This window comes from Nanorana parkeri, unplaced genomic scaffold (assembly GCF_000935625.1).
Source record: "Nanorana parkeri isolate BGI_ZX_2015 unplaced genomic scaffold, ASM93562v1 scaffold273, whole genome shotgun sequence".
NCBI lineage: Eukaryota > Metazoa > Chordata > Amphibia > Anura > Dicroglossidae > Nanorana > Nanorana parkeri.
The window spans coordinates 1,311,197-1,326,496 of NW_017306541.1; the positions used below are offsets into that span (position 1 = coordinate 1,311,197).

The window sequence follows — 15,300 nt, forward strand, 5'->3', positions numbered from 1 at the left end:
TCCCTCTGTTCCAACACATAGTTTGGGTGTTCCTTATGACATTTGCATCTACTGTGTAAAAATCAAACACTTGCCTAAGTGTGTGCAAAGTCATTCAGAATTTTAACAACTGAGATCATATGAGAATGTTGCCATCATGGTAATTCTGTCTGCGCAAACCTGACCTGATTGCAACCTAATGTAACATGTATGCTTTACTAAAACAAAGCTATTGTGCAGCCCTCTGAACATGTAGGACTAGAAACCTCTTATATTTGTTAAGTTGACGACCACCGTTTTAGATATTCGATTGTTCTGTGCTCTACTGAAACCACCTTTGTGCTGCCTTCTGAATCCTTCTGCATTCTACCCATGTAGTTCCCCTCAACTGGATGCTCCCACATGGCCTTGTACCCATGAGTGGATTCTGTTTTGACCTAATTAAACCTATTTTATTCTAAAATGTTTAAATATTTTCTTGAAGACATCTACTGAAGCATAATAAATGCAGTTTAGCAACTTCGACTTGGGCACTGGATTACCTTGTCCAGGCAGTGGTGGCTGACCCCACCCCCTCCCACATATATTCCTAACTGTTGGGTCAGTCACAAAAGTCAAGAGGAAGTTTGGTCGACAACTGAAATGCAGAAGACTCTTGTGATACTCTTCAGAGAAGCAAAAGTGGTATATACCATAATTTGTTTAATTGTGACTTTAGAAAAAAAAAATCCATGCACAGAATAGTTTTAATAAGCAATTAGTTTTACAGGGAAAATATTTTGTCATCATGCTATTATTATTATTATTATTATTATTATCATTATGATAAAGGATTTATAAAGCACCAACAGTTTGTTCATTGCTTTACAATATAACAAAGACAATACAGTTACAATACAATTCAGGACAAGACGGTTAGGAGGGCCCTGCCCATGAAAGCTTACAATCTAAAATTAATTCTGAAATAAAAGTTTCAAATTCCATATCTGTTACTTAATCTAAATATATTTTCAATACTGCCTATTTCCCAGTATTTTCTAAAACTAATAAGGCTTCTAGCATGCAAATCTCCACAACCAAATGTGCAAAATAATTTGTTGTCTGTGCTTCTCTGCATTAAGATCTTTGCCCCCTTAGCAATATCCTATCATGACTAGCACATGAGGTACAGGAAGGAAAACTCATGGGAGGGTTCATTCTGTTCAGCTCTGACATGCTGGTGAGGAAGGGCGGCCACACAAAGGTCCTAATTTTTCCTCTGACAGTTAGAACCATTGAGGTTTCACAAATAATAATAATATATGGAGCATGTTAATTAATTAACTAATTAATTAATGTGAAATTAATCTTCTATGGCTAGGTGAACAGTTAGTATAGCTCAGTTAATTGTCAGTGAGTCTGTTTACTTAATGCACATTTGTATGTTAGATTGTTCTGTAAAATAAAGTTTTCCCACAAATTTCCTTTGTGCACTTAAACGAATAGCAATATACATTAGTTATGTTAATTTGGCTGTGGAATGTATAGGAATTTACAGAATATTCAAAGTTTAATTGCGCTGGAGCAGTCTAGTCCTTAAAATATGTTTTTTCTCTACCCTGAAACTTTGAAAATATTGCATTCATGTGAACAGTAAAAGATTGAAAATTATGGCTTGTTTGATTTTCTTACACTTAAAACCCTTAAGCATTATATTGATAAAAGCTCTCATTCAGGGCAAGCCTGCTGTCACAGACATGAAATACTGTGTTTACATTTAGTTTGGCCACTGGAATTTCCCTTCATATTGTCACACCACTCTATTTAAAAAATAAACCTCAGCACTGCATGTCCACCCCATATTCAAAGCTAAAGGCTTTGGTTATGTGTCAATCATATCCGTTCACAAACAATTAATATTTATAGCTGATGTGTAGCTCACTGGAGATATGCTTTATCTAAGGTGAAAGTAGCCGGGAATGTGGAAGTCCTTTTAATTCCTGAATGTAAGCTATCAAAGACAGGATTTCCTCCTCCTAGTGTTCCACTTTCAACTCACATGCTGTTGTGTTATGCTTTCTTGAGAATTCTTAAATGCTCTTTTGTTCCAAGTCACATACTCTATTGTAATTACTATCCAAAGGTGTGACCTTTCAGAGCAGCACACACAGAAGTTGGCTACAAAGAAAACACCTGTACATATTGTATTATTATTAATTATTTTCTTATATATAATATTACCCTTTTTGAATGTATTTAAATACATAAAAATAATTGAATATGTTCCAGTACAATAAAGAACACATATTGGTTACTATAAAGATATCTTCATATTATTCCAACTCTTCCATAGACATTTTCCAATTGGATTAAATTAGACTTAATTAAATAACTGATGGTAATATTTTCTGCATTGGTTATTTAATTAAGGACAGAATGAGTCATGTGGAAAATATTTTTTCAAACTAGCTAATACTTCCAAGTTAAAAAATAACAAGCCAGCAACCATGAAGATTTTTTAGGGATATTTTTAGAAAATCTCTTTTAATATCTTGTGATGATTAGATTCAGTAAATTGTAAATAATTTTAGGTGATGACACCTACAGGGAACAAACTACACTCCACCAAATACATTATTTCGGAAGTATCTGGAAAAACATAAATAAATATTGGCACTTAAAGTCCTCTCAAGTCTATAACCATATGCATTTTTAAAGTTATAGCAAGACAGTTATATAATGTAAAAACAAAATGTAATTAGATTTTTACTTTAAAACTTAGTAGCAAAATGTTTGTTATTTATATTCGTGTCCAGTATGGAGCACAGCAAAATATTATACATTTTTTATAATGAATATGCAATAAAGTCTTTTTTTTTTATATAATAAAAAACAAGCAAAGTCAAGTCGGCCTGCCTTGAACAGAAAATGGAACAGCTTTACTCTCACACATCCACTCCCACTAATCGAACCTCGGTGCCAGGTGAGGCAAAAACCTCCAAAGATTTTGTTATTGACTGTTTTTATGACCTTTTGGGAATAAATTGATATTAGTGGACTAATCCCATTTTGAAAGTCAGACTGCCCTATTGAAAGAATAGACAAGAAGACCAATGACGGTATGATCGTCACGTGAAGCTGTGGATATGTTCCAGGACCATGTTCATTTACCAGAAACTATACTATACACCTGCAAGCAAGATAAGCAACCCTTCCAAACCTCAAGGTATCATTTAAAATATCATCTTTATTAACTAATATTTAAGTAATATCATAGAACTCAAGAAACATGAAGCACACCTTTTCTTGTGCTTCATCATGAAAACTCTTTCTGTGCCATTGTCCTTGCGTGTCACTAATCTACTAACTGACATATCTGTCTGGATGTCACAACACTTCTTAAAACTCAACCTTTCAAAAACTTAGCTCTTGATATTTCCTCCTGCCTGTGCACCTTCCCCCAACTTTTCCCTTGAGATTGTTAACACAACTATCCAGCCCTCCCCCCATGCCGAGGTCATAGGTGTCATCCTTGACTCGGACCTCACCCTTCTTCCCCACATCCAATCACTATCCAAATGCTGCCACCTTCACCTTCGTAACATCTCTAAAATACGCCACTTCCTCACCAAAGAAACCGCAAAATTACTCATCCACTCCCTTGTTATCTCTCGTCTTGACTATTGCAACTCCCTCCTCATTGGCCTACCTCTACACAGGCTATCCCCCCTTCAGTCTATCATGAATGCAGCTGCTAGACTCATCCACCTAACCAACCGCTCAGTGTCTGCAACCCCCCTCTGTCAATCCCTGCACTGGCTTCCTATAGCCCAAAGGATAAAATTCAAAATATTAACAACCGCGTACAAAGCCATCCACAACTCTGGCCCTGGCTATATCTCCAACCTGGTCTCAAAGTATTACCCTAACCTTCCCCTCCGCTCTTCACAAGACCTCCTGCTTTCCAGCTCCGTCATCAACTCCTCCCATGCTCGCCTCCAGGACTTTACTAGAGTGTCTCCCATTCTATGGAACTCTCTACCCCAACCTGTCCGTCTATCTCCCACACTGACTGCCTTTAGGCGATCCCTTAAGACTCATCTCTTCAGGGAAGCCTATCCCACCTCACCCTAACCACTGAACAATCACTTTCTCAAACAATCATCCCCGCACAGCTACCTCCTCATGTATCACTTGCCCCTCCCTTTTAGACTGTAAGCCCTCACGGGCAGGACCCTCCTTACCATCTTGTCTTAAATTGTATTGTGACTGTAATGTCTTCCTTTTATTGTAAAGCGCTGTGCAAACTATTGGCGCTATATAAATCCTGTATAATAATAATTGTGTACTGGTCGTTTTGACTAAATACTTTCTATGTACAGAATAATAAAGTTTAAAGCTTGTTATATGGGTCTTTGAAATACCAAGATAAGCACAGCATCCAGATGCCTGCGGTACCACCAAAAGGAAGTTTGACTCTATCCGTTGGGTACACAAAAGCCTTCAAGATGGGCAATAAAGTAGTTTAGGGATCTATTTGTAACAAAGAGTGGATAACGCTATCTGCTTTCCATTATACTTTGCAGCTTGCTATACGTTACCTAAGCTCATTCATAAAATGCAGACAGCAATATGGAGCCTGAAGTATCCTACAGAGTTCTGTCTGACATAATGCAGCAGAGAGACCTCTTGATTGGAGGAGAGCTGGTTATGTGACTGTGCACACTGTGGCCACAGCAAAAGCATGTAAATAAATTCTAATGTTGCCATTTGAAATGGAGATTCCAATTATATAATACCCATACATATGCTGACTTTATGCTCCCCTAGATGGTGTATAGGTCTGAACCTGCTGCTTTCCTTGTTGTTTGCACATTGTATTCCTTTGTGAGCAATCATGGTGTTTGTCACATTCATTGTTTTCTTCATGTTTCTTTTTTATCCCAAGTTAGAATGGCATGAACGTTCCTTAAATATAACAAATAGATATGTATACCTGCTAAATAACATTTAAATACGTATAACAGCTAGATAAAAGATAGATCTGTATAACAGCTACATAAAATATAGATATGTATAACTGCTATACGAATTATGTTACATTAAGAACCCTAATAAACTTTAATATTAATAACAAACATTTTAGTTTTTAATAAACCATACTGTATTACTAAATTAACCTCGCAGGAAGCAATATATCCTGAAAAAGCATTCCTAAGTGGACTTTCCCAGAACAGAGGTCACAAACGTAGTACTAACTGGATGTTCAATACACACTGAATACTGAAGCCGCACCCTAAGCATTGAACATTCGTGCACAATCTGATAAACAGGTTTAGGGATCATGTCTATTATGTGTGCATGAAGCTACCTGCTCGTGCAATTCAACAATACAAGTGCAGAATAGTGATGTATCCCTGGTCTTGCTGATTTCCTTTAGCACAGGGGTTCTTAAACAGGGTTATCTATACTGCTTAAGGTTATGGGATCCAAATGATGAGGTTACAGGGATGGCTCTAAATCATTTTAAGAAACGAAACAGGATCCTCTGCCTTATTGAACCTAAAATTAAATTTTAGGTTCAATAAGAAAATTAAAAATTAAAGAAATCGACTTAATGGGGGGAATTTATTAAAACAGGAGCAGACAAAATCTGGAGCAGCTGTGCATGACAACCAATCACCTTCTCTTTGGAGTTTGCTCAGTTAAGATTTGAAAATGTAAAAGATAAGCTGATTGGTTACCATGCTCAGCTGCTCAAGTTTTTGTCTACTCCAGTCTTGATAAATTCCCCTCAACATGTCACATGACATACAAGTAACATCATCAGTAACTGTACCTCAATCCCCCAAAGACGACAGCAAAAATGTCATTAGTTGTAGCTAGCTTGTGTATTGCTTTATGGTTTTTAGATAAATATAATAAAATCCTTATGATTTTCTTTCAGCTGTTCTGTTCCTTGCTATCCATACGTAAATAATTGTCAAGTTATTGCCATCTTTTGAAGTCATACTGGTACATATAAGGTTAGTGATGATGATCTCAACAGCCTTAGAAAGAGGTATGGGGACATATTGTGAAATCCATTGGGGTGGATAACAGCAAAAAAAAGGTTTAGAACCCCTGCTTTGCTAAATCAGGTCCCTGTGCTTTTATTGGCTTCTTCTCAAAACACAAAAACACACCAAAAGCTTTACTGGTTTTACCATATAGAAGTCCCTTTTCCCCTATGAGTATGTCTTTAAAGTAGGAACTGTTGCGATAATGGTTCTATGTCTCCTGTATTGCATTGTGGAATATGTTGGTGGTCCAAACTTTACTATTTGTAAACATTATTTCTTTTAAAGAATTATAACTCAGTTATGTTTATTTTTTTTCCAAAAACCTTCTAGTACATACAATATCTACTGAAAATCTCATCCAACCATGATAAAAAATTATAACTCCTAAGTACAAACATACATAAAGGTTATTAACTTACCAGTATGCTGAACAGTAGCAATATAAACAGCGATAAAATAGAATATATGCTGCATCTTCCTTTTCCAGTGATTACACCACATTCCATTTAAGAGGGGCATCCTGAAAAAAGAAAGGAACCATTTATCAGTGCATTTCTCTGACCAGAATCGGACGTCTCTTCTCTGGCTAATGAAGTGTTTATGAAGTATTAACATTCTGACAGCTGCTGCTCAGTCACATCTATGACACTATTCATATTGCTCAAAGTGTTATTTGTATTGAACACTCTGCTTGTGTGCAACTGTTACGTTCGGTAGCAAAATAATTTACAAGTATTAAATGACATGTCTTTAGCAGATATTTTATGTCAACATTTTAACAGATACCTCTCAGATTTATGCCGAAGCATACATAAACAAATGTAAGATATGAAGATATGTTTTTTTGCCATTTCATATTTTCTTTTCAAAAAATATGCTTGTGTACAAATTTAGAGAATGCAATACATTTTAATAAAATAAAAAGTTTTAGGGTTTACCTTAAAGACACCATACATTTGCCAACGAAGCCCTGGACTATTTATCAAGCACATAGTGAAAGTTTCATTTATTGCACATTTTACTAACACTTTGTATTTCTTTATTCACCAGAATTATATTTTAGACAGTGAGACGTGTATCAATTGGGTCACACAGCAAGGTAACGCTAAACAGGAGCAACAAAAAGATCTTTAGACAGATTTAATGTTGTGGCTTGATTAAAAAATACACTTTTAGTTGTTTTGCAGCAGCACAAAAAACGTGACCCTGACCAGTTTTTAATTGTGCATCAGCTTGGAGAAAACATATATCTATAGGTTACTGATTCTCAAAACTATTGGTTGCCAACCAAATTGGTTTGGCATGGTTTTCTGCTGCCATCCACTCGCTCACTTGTCTTTGCTGTTATCTGCCCTTTCGCCAGTTATTTATAGGTCCTCTGCCTAATGCTGTGAATAGTGCTCAGACAGAGCAGCAGCATAGAGAGTCATGTGCAGCTGGTATTAGAGCTGGCTGCTAGAAGGGGGTGAGTATAAGGTGAGTATAAGGGTGAAGAGGTGATACGTAAAGGAGGTACAAAAGGAGGGGGTGTAAGAGTGGGCAGTGTTGAAGGGGTAGTGCATGAGATGCAGTGGTGGAGGAAGGATGCAGAGGTCAGAAGGGGTGGAAGAGGGGTCCATAGGGATGCAGAGGAAAGCAATGGATAAGATGTGCAGACAAAAGCAGTAAAGTCCCTGACTATTTTAATGAAGATCTTCTTTGAGGTAGGCTCAAAGTGTCAGCTCTCTACATTCTATGTGAATATCTACATTCTGTATGCAGAAAAGCATATGTATTGGAAGAGTTTCAGTTTCTATTGTGCTGAGGTTTAAATGTGTCTAATTTTAAAAGTGTTTGTGGGACTTTTGTTGTGATAAAGCATATGTTGTGGGTACAAGAACTGTTATTAACTGTTTTTACTGTAATTAAGCCACTCCCACTGTCAAAGCAGTGTGACTAAATCACTGTGGCACATCATTGTCTTCCTTTGAGTGCCCATGAGTGCTCTTTGAGGTGAGCATTAACATTAGATTGGCATCGAGGAATCTGTTCTCTGTTTTGAAATATACTGTATTTTAACAACATTCTTTTTTTAAATAGTTTACGGAAACCCTGGAGACTGATATAGATCACATACTATAATCTATTTATAGCGTAACTCCTAACTCCCCTTGTTGTTTCTATTTTAACAACATATTAGCTTTTCCCTTCACAGGTTTACAAATGAGAAAAGAGAACTACACTTAAATAGAAACAAATGCATTTACTGTTGTGAGTTTTTTTTTTGGGGGGGGGGGTTCAGCCATTGTCATTTGTTTTTGTATAGCTTTGCTGTTATTTTGGTAATAGTTCTATTCTAAGGTCCCAGAACAGTACCCCTGCCCTAGATGTAAATCTGTCTTATCTCCATTGTTCAGAACAGAATTCTGTTGCAAACCTGTGCAAATCTGTCTCAAAAGGGGTAACAAAATATACCAAAAATGTCCCATAAACTCGGTAAACCACGAGGCAGCTTGATTTGCATCTAATTTTTTTGCTAATTTTCTTAAAACATGTCCCCCAATTTGTTGAGAAAAATTGGAAGAATTGATACACTGAGGAAGGCTGCTTGCTGCTCCAAGAATAGGCAGTTCTCAGTTGCAGCATCTGGTCACTACTGCAGGCATTAAAAACACTTAGAGGGTTATTCACTAAAGGGTGAAGAGTTTGAAGAAGGTAGGAGAAGGAAACAACCTAGGACAACATAGTTTAATAGGCTATCATCTATGAGAATAGTCCGAACAGCAGCGAGTAGCCTGCCGGAGGTTCGGCTCAGCTGATCCAGATGTGGGATCGGCTGAGTCGAACTCCTTCTGCACTTCGGGTCGGCACAACATGCTGCGCATGTTTGGCCGACCCGAAGCCAGCCGCAGCAAGCCGATGTACGGCTGATTTTAGACGGTGTACGGCTGAAATCAGCTGTACAAGCCTGAGGTGAATAGCCGAACAGCGTCACTTCGGGTCGGTTATACACTCGGCTGCCTACGGCAGCTTTGTGAATAGACCCCTTAGACAATATTCAGTTATCATGGAGTTCAGCTCTAAACCATTCTAGTAACTTAACTTTGTATTCAAAGCTTTGTTAATGGTTTGTTTTAATGATGTGGTGGGCAAAATCCAGCCCTCCAGCCGTTGTGGAACTGCAAATATAGGATTTGTAGTTAAAGCACAGCTGCAGGGCCAGAGTTTGTCCACCTCTGTTTTAATGGCTAAAGAACTTTATTTAATAAGTAGCATTGAAAATTTTGCATCAATACAATATGTCTCATAACATTTACAGCAGTAACGCAGAGTGAAAAGAGCGCAGTACTGCAACACATCGTATTGCACCAAGCTAGGTGCAATGCAATGCACCTAGCATTTAAATGGCACTCCAATGCATATCCAGCATGTAGTTTTGTTATAATGCATTGCAGTGCACCCAAAGGCACAATGTCTGGAATTCATAGTAGCGTAAACACTCATCAGAAATCATTCTCCCATCCATGTAACAAAAGCCGCAACTTGCGAAAGATTCATGTAACTGTTGGTAAGGTATATATGAATCTGTTGCAGAATTGCCTCTGACACAATTTTGTCTCCGACAGAATTTTTGTCTGTGACACAATACTTCCACCTTCACGTTTCTTATCACTGTTATGGTGGTATTTCTTCATTTGTTGAAACCACAGTGCCAGACTGGAAGTGTTGCACTTGAGCTACCTGAATTTGTCAGAAATAGCAAGAAAAATATTGTGTGGTTCCCGTGGTTCATTTTCTAATACAGCCAACACACCAGAAAAGTGTTGCAACTGTTTTGTTGACTTGCCCCAATGTGAATTGTGGTGGTCTGCAGAGAATCAGAAACAGAGCACAAGCCATTTATCTGCATTGGAGATCCATCCAAATGAATAGGCTGTGATAACTCAGCACAGTGCCATTGGCAGCACAGTGACTTACTGGTTATCACTTTGCCGTGCAGCACTGGGAGTCCCTGGTTCTAATCCCGGTCAGGACTCTATCTGCCATTGGTGTGTATGTTCTCCTTGTGCGTGTTTGGGTTTCCTCCAGGTACTCTGGTTTCCTCCCACACTCCAAAGACCTGCTGGCATGTTAATTGGCTCCTGTCTAAATGGGGCATGTGTGCAATTGGGACTTAAGAGTGTAAGCTCCTTGAGGGCAGGGACTGATGTGAATGTAAAGTGCTGTGTAAATTATCAGTGCTATATAAATACCTGAAATAATAATTAATAACTGTATGTACTTTGTGTACTTTGACGCATGACTTACTACAATGTAGGTAGGTACAAACAAATATTATTGGTTTTTAATAGTTTATATTTTAAACACAGACCAATACACATGTGTTTATACAAGTCCAACTGCAGCCAAAAGCTTTTCTTCCTTTTAGATAGAGTGAGGAAGGTTTAACCTGTATCTTTGTTGGACAGAAATCCACTTACTTTTTGTAAGAACAGCAATTGAAGGGAAGTCCCAACACATAGAAAAGTGGTAGAGGTTAGAACATCTGAAAACATTTTCTTTGCTGTCTGTGTTTTTCTGTCCCAGTGACACCTGCACCCCCCATTTTCTGTTCAGGTGTCACAGGGGCAGCGACTGAGGGGAATTCTCCCCATGGGATCACAGACAAAACTAGAAAACAAACAGAAATTTTAGGTCTTCCTCACTATTTAAACCAAACAAATGCCATCTGCTGTCTACTGAGCAGGAAAGTCGGCAGTGACTCATACTATCTGTTATTTCTCGGTTTTACTTTCTGTCAGAAAGAGCAAAACTGTCCCTAAACCCAGTTACTAAAACCTCATATAAACTTTAACTTACTTGAATGATTTTAAAAGTCTTCAATGTTAAATGTTAAGTGGACTCTGATGTAAAGGGGCTAATCCCACTTTTTGTGTGTTTTTCCTTGGGGGTCCCCCTTTCTTAAAATCTATACCAGACCCGTAACTTGTATAAGGGTTGGTATGCATTTTGGAGGGACCATGTGTGGGTTTTTTTACATTTATGGTTTTTACATTTTATACTGAGGTGCCTTGAGAATTTGCATACTTTTAAAGGGTGCCATGACTGAAAAAAAGGTTGAGAAACACTGAATTAGACAAACCAACCCTGTGTTTGCCTAAACAGTCAGTCATGCAAAGAAAAATATGTATGTTTCATTTTTCCTAAAACTTGATTGGCTGTATGACAAACGTTCTCTAATCTGAGAAACCAGAAAGCAAAGCATACAAGTGAAACTTGATGTTCCTGGGCATACTTTGGCTTTTGTTTTCCTTATAGAAGAAGTTTATAGAGAAACAGCCATATCTAGTCAATTTACTGTCATTGTACACTATGGCAATTCAGCCCTTTTTCCTTTCTAGAATGATAGTACTGCCAAGTACCAAGGCAGATTAGGCAGCTAAAGCATCTTTCTATCATATGGTTGGCACCAGTTCTCGTGACGCAAAAGATAATAGATTCTGAAGCAGCAAACAGTACCTTCTATTCATTAATGTGGCACAGCTAAAACTGTAAACTTTTCATGAAAGGAGTCATAGATCCACAGTCTACAGCAGTGCCAACCAAGCTGACAGTTCGGCATGCTGTGTTAAACTCAGTCATTCACTGACTATACATTTTTATAAATCAGAATTTCATGTTTTTGTACATCTTCTTTAAATCAACAGGCAGTGGTCTGAACAAGTAGTAAGCACAGTGACTAAAAAACACCACTTCATCAAACCTAATTTGCTCGGCCCATTCAAAGTGCTAACTCCTGCCAGACCCAACTGCTTTTGAATATCCTTTAAAGCCTAGAGGGGATACAAACATTGTGGGTAATACTTTCATGCAGGTTATTAGCCTGGCCAGAGGAAACAAAGAGCAAGAGATTTAAAATGAATAGGCATAAGCTTTCTTTAACCCTCTGCAAACTGTTAGCTTGTTGTATATTATTACATGATTAGGTTCAATTCAATGTGCAGTCTTATCCTCAGCATGCAAGATGATGCAAACAGACTCCCCACCATGTAATTTAAAAACCACCTTTGGAACATACATCAGGGATTCCTCAAAAGTTCTGGATACTCCTGTTTCTACTAGAGATGCACCAATACTGTTTTTTCTGTATCGAGTATGAGTACCGATATTTTTTTTTCCATACTCGCCAATACTGAATCCTGATACCGGAAGTCCAATTAAGGAACCCGGGCGGCATGTAATGACTCGGCTTCCTGATTAGTCGGGAAGCCATCTCCATGCTCCCTTGTCATCAGGTGATGAGGAGGCATGGAGCCGGCTTTCTGGACAATCAGGAAGTGGGGGGGGCGAGTAATGACTCGCCACCTGGCTTTCTGATTGGCCAGCTTCCTGACCAAACAGGAAGCCGGGCAGCCAGTCATTACATGCCACTCGGGTTCCTGATTGGGTGGGAAGCCAGCTTCATGCTCCCTCGTCACCAGGTGAGCATGGAGCTGGCTTCCCAGCCAATCAGGACCCTGGACGGCGGGTAATGACTCCTGAATGGCCAGCTTCCCGACCAATCAGGAAGTTGGGTGGCGAGTCATTACACGCCGCCCAGCTTCCCGATTGGCTGGAAAGCCAGATCCATGCTATCTCGTCACTATGTGACGAGGAAGCATGGAGCCGGCTTTCTGAGCTTCCCAGCCAATGGGGAAGCCAGGTACCATGTAATGACTCGCCACCCAGCTTCCTGATACTGGAAGTTCCGGTATTGGGATAGGCATCGGGAGCATTAGTGCGAGTACTAGTATCAGTACCGGTGCATCCCTAGTTTTGTTTTCATTCTTCTTGCCCCGCTCAACTATAACATTTAGAATGAATATTAATGATTTACTAATTTTAGTAATAATAATAATTAAACTCAAACAAATAATCTTTGCCAAAATCATATTTAACAAGTCAACACATTATTAAAAAATATCGAAGTCTTATCAATGTTTTGCTACAAAATGTACACAAGAGATCAACTTTATGTAAGCAATCTCATTAATGAAATAAAAAATGGTTTCTATTAATAATGTGTTATTATATATTACATGGGGCAGTCCTATTTGTTCAGCACTGATTCTGTACGCTGCTTTGCAGTTCTATATCATGGCTTGTGCGCCATTGCTTTTCTCACAATGCAAGCCTGGTTTAGCCAACCAATTTAAAACAAGGGACTCGTTATGTGGCTGATATCTTTCAAAATGAAGTCTCAATTTATTAAGAGAGAGAAATAGTAATCTCACTAAACCCCCAAGAGCAGCCTTTATTGTCAATATGAAAACCTCTATATTTAATAAAATAACAAAAAAATATGGAAGAGCAAGAGTACATAAAACGTGAAAGTCATGTCAAGAATATAATGTACTTTGCCATACCAGACAAAGCAACAGGTTTTATTTAATTCCCCTCCACAGCAACAACTCATTTTTTCTTTACTCCCCCACCACTCCATTGTGCTGCTAAAAGCAAAGACACTCCCTTATACTTCCAGGTATGGAGGGGTATGTAACTGTGCGCAACCGTAGACAACTATCTAACCACAAGTCAAAAAGTCGGAATCCTCTACAAACCTGCTATAGCCATTACGAGGACTGTTAAAGCATGTAAAGCCATTACAAATGATGACATATACTGCAATCACATATACAAGTGATGCAAGGCCCTGTGTGTGCAACCCATAAAAATTATCACATTGTCACAAAATAATTGACAGTTGCCCAGGGGGCTGCTATGGGGCCTGGGGCTGAAAGGGGGCCCTATTAGGTTGTTGAGGCAAAGGGGTTGATTTACTAACCTTTTAAACACACCACGAACGTGTATACACCTCTGTAGTGTGTTCCCTCCCAGCATGATCTATGGGAGGAATCGAAACACCTTTGTAGTGTGTACACACCCAGCAGGTGTGTTGTGCAAAGCCCTGCAATGAATTGCAAGGTAATGTGGTGTAAATTAGCTCTATGTTATGTTGCTTGCGTTGATGAATGCAGGAATGTAAATGCATGAGCTAACCATTTTTGTCTAAACTGTGAAGCAGCATTATATATGCATCATGTGCATGATTTTTCCATATATGGCATTAGTGGAAATATGCTTTTAGAGACTTTTTGGTTGATAAATACGTTTTGCTGTGTGAAAATCACACACACCTGGTGTGTGTGTGTGTTTAGGCTAGTAAATCACCCCAAACTATCAGATGCACAAAAGGAACCTTTGGGATCTTGGTGTCGTTACTCACAGCTCAGAGAGAGGTCGTAGGGAGGGGCCTATTAGTGTTATGAGACAATGTGATTTGTACTTACGCCCCTAATAATAGAGTGTAGAATACAAAGTCACTGGAAAATAACAAAGTCCCCAAATGCTATACAGAAATTTACTCAATGTGTTTGTAAATACTAAATCTATTTTTCAATATGTTTGGCATATTATTTCTTAAGAATCTGTTGTAATGCTTCTACCCTATAGACTCTGCCAATAACAGCACTTCCTGTTGCAGGCTGACAATGTTAAACCACTGCCTATCCATTAGCAGTGGTTTTGTCAGCCTGCCATGGGCACTCCTTCCGACAATCTAATCCTTTCCTACTCCATCCAAAAATTCTACTTTAAGTTTGACATGTTTAAATGATGATCTGAAAAATATGCTGCAGAAAACTGAGATTTTTAAAGGAGAATCTGGCAATTTAAGACTATGCCCAAAAGTGAGTAAGATATGACTCATGACAGCGATGAAAGAATCAAACAAGCAGGATGGAAATTGTTTCTCAATTGGGCACAATTCTAACAGTAAATGTGTTTTCGGGATTTTCGAGAAATTCTATTTATTCCAAAACTGAATGATAAAGCCAAATTTTGGACATTTTTCTTATGAACTTCCATATGAAACTCTACCAGTGTATGGTCAGCTTTAGCAAGGAAATTAATGAATTCTAAGCATTTAATCAGGGAAGAAGCAGAAAAGTTTAAATCTTGGGTTTGAAGTACAGAAGAAAAAAGATCAGTTTTACGCTAGCCATGCCCTGCTTGAAATCAAGTTGTGTATGGCCCCCTGGGTACCACCCCGTTCAACAAAAGTTGATTTTTCGACTTTCATTGAGGAAGTCAGGCTGAAATGAGCTGCAGTCACTATATGTGTGGCTGGGTGCCAGCTATCAGAATACAATAGCCAGCAGGGGAGATTCCATTCGTAATGCTGTTTAGGACGGATGGGAGAATCAAGCATTTTTTTGTGGTTTTCAGCCCCACGGGCTACCAGTGTTTTGGCCAGCTTTAG

General features: G+C 38.5%; 1 protein-coding gene across 1 annotated transcript in view; it reads right to left on the reverse strand.

The window, feature by feature from the left end:
- Window positions 1–6,539, reverse strand: part of ADGRG6 (adhesion G protein-coupled receptor G6) — a 140,821-nt gene extending 134,282 nt beyond the window's left edge. Inside the window, exon 1 of the mRNA XM_018557213.1 lies at window positions 6,440–6,539. Coding sequence (XP_018412715.1) covers window positions 6,440–6,539 — 100 coding nt within the window. The remainder of the gene's footprint in view (window positions 1–6,439) is intronic.
- Window positions 6,540–15,300: the final 8,761 nt, after the last annotated feature.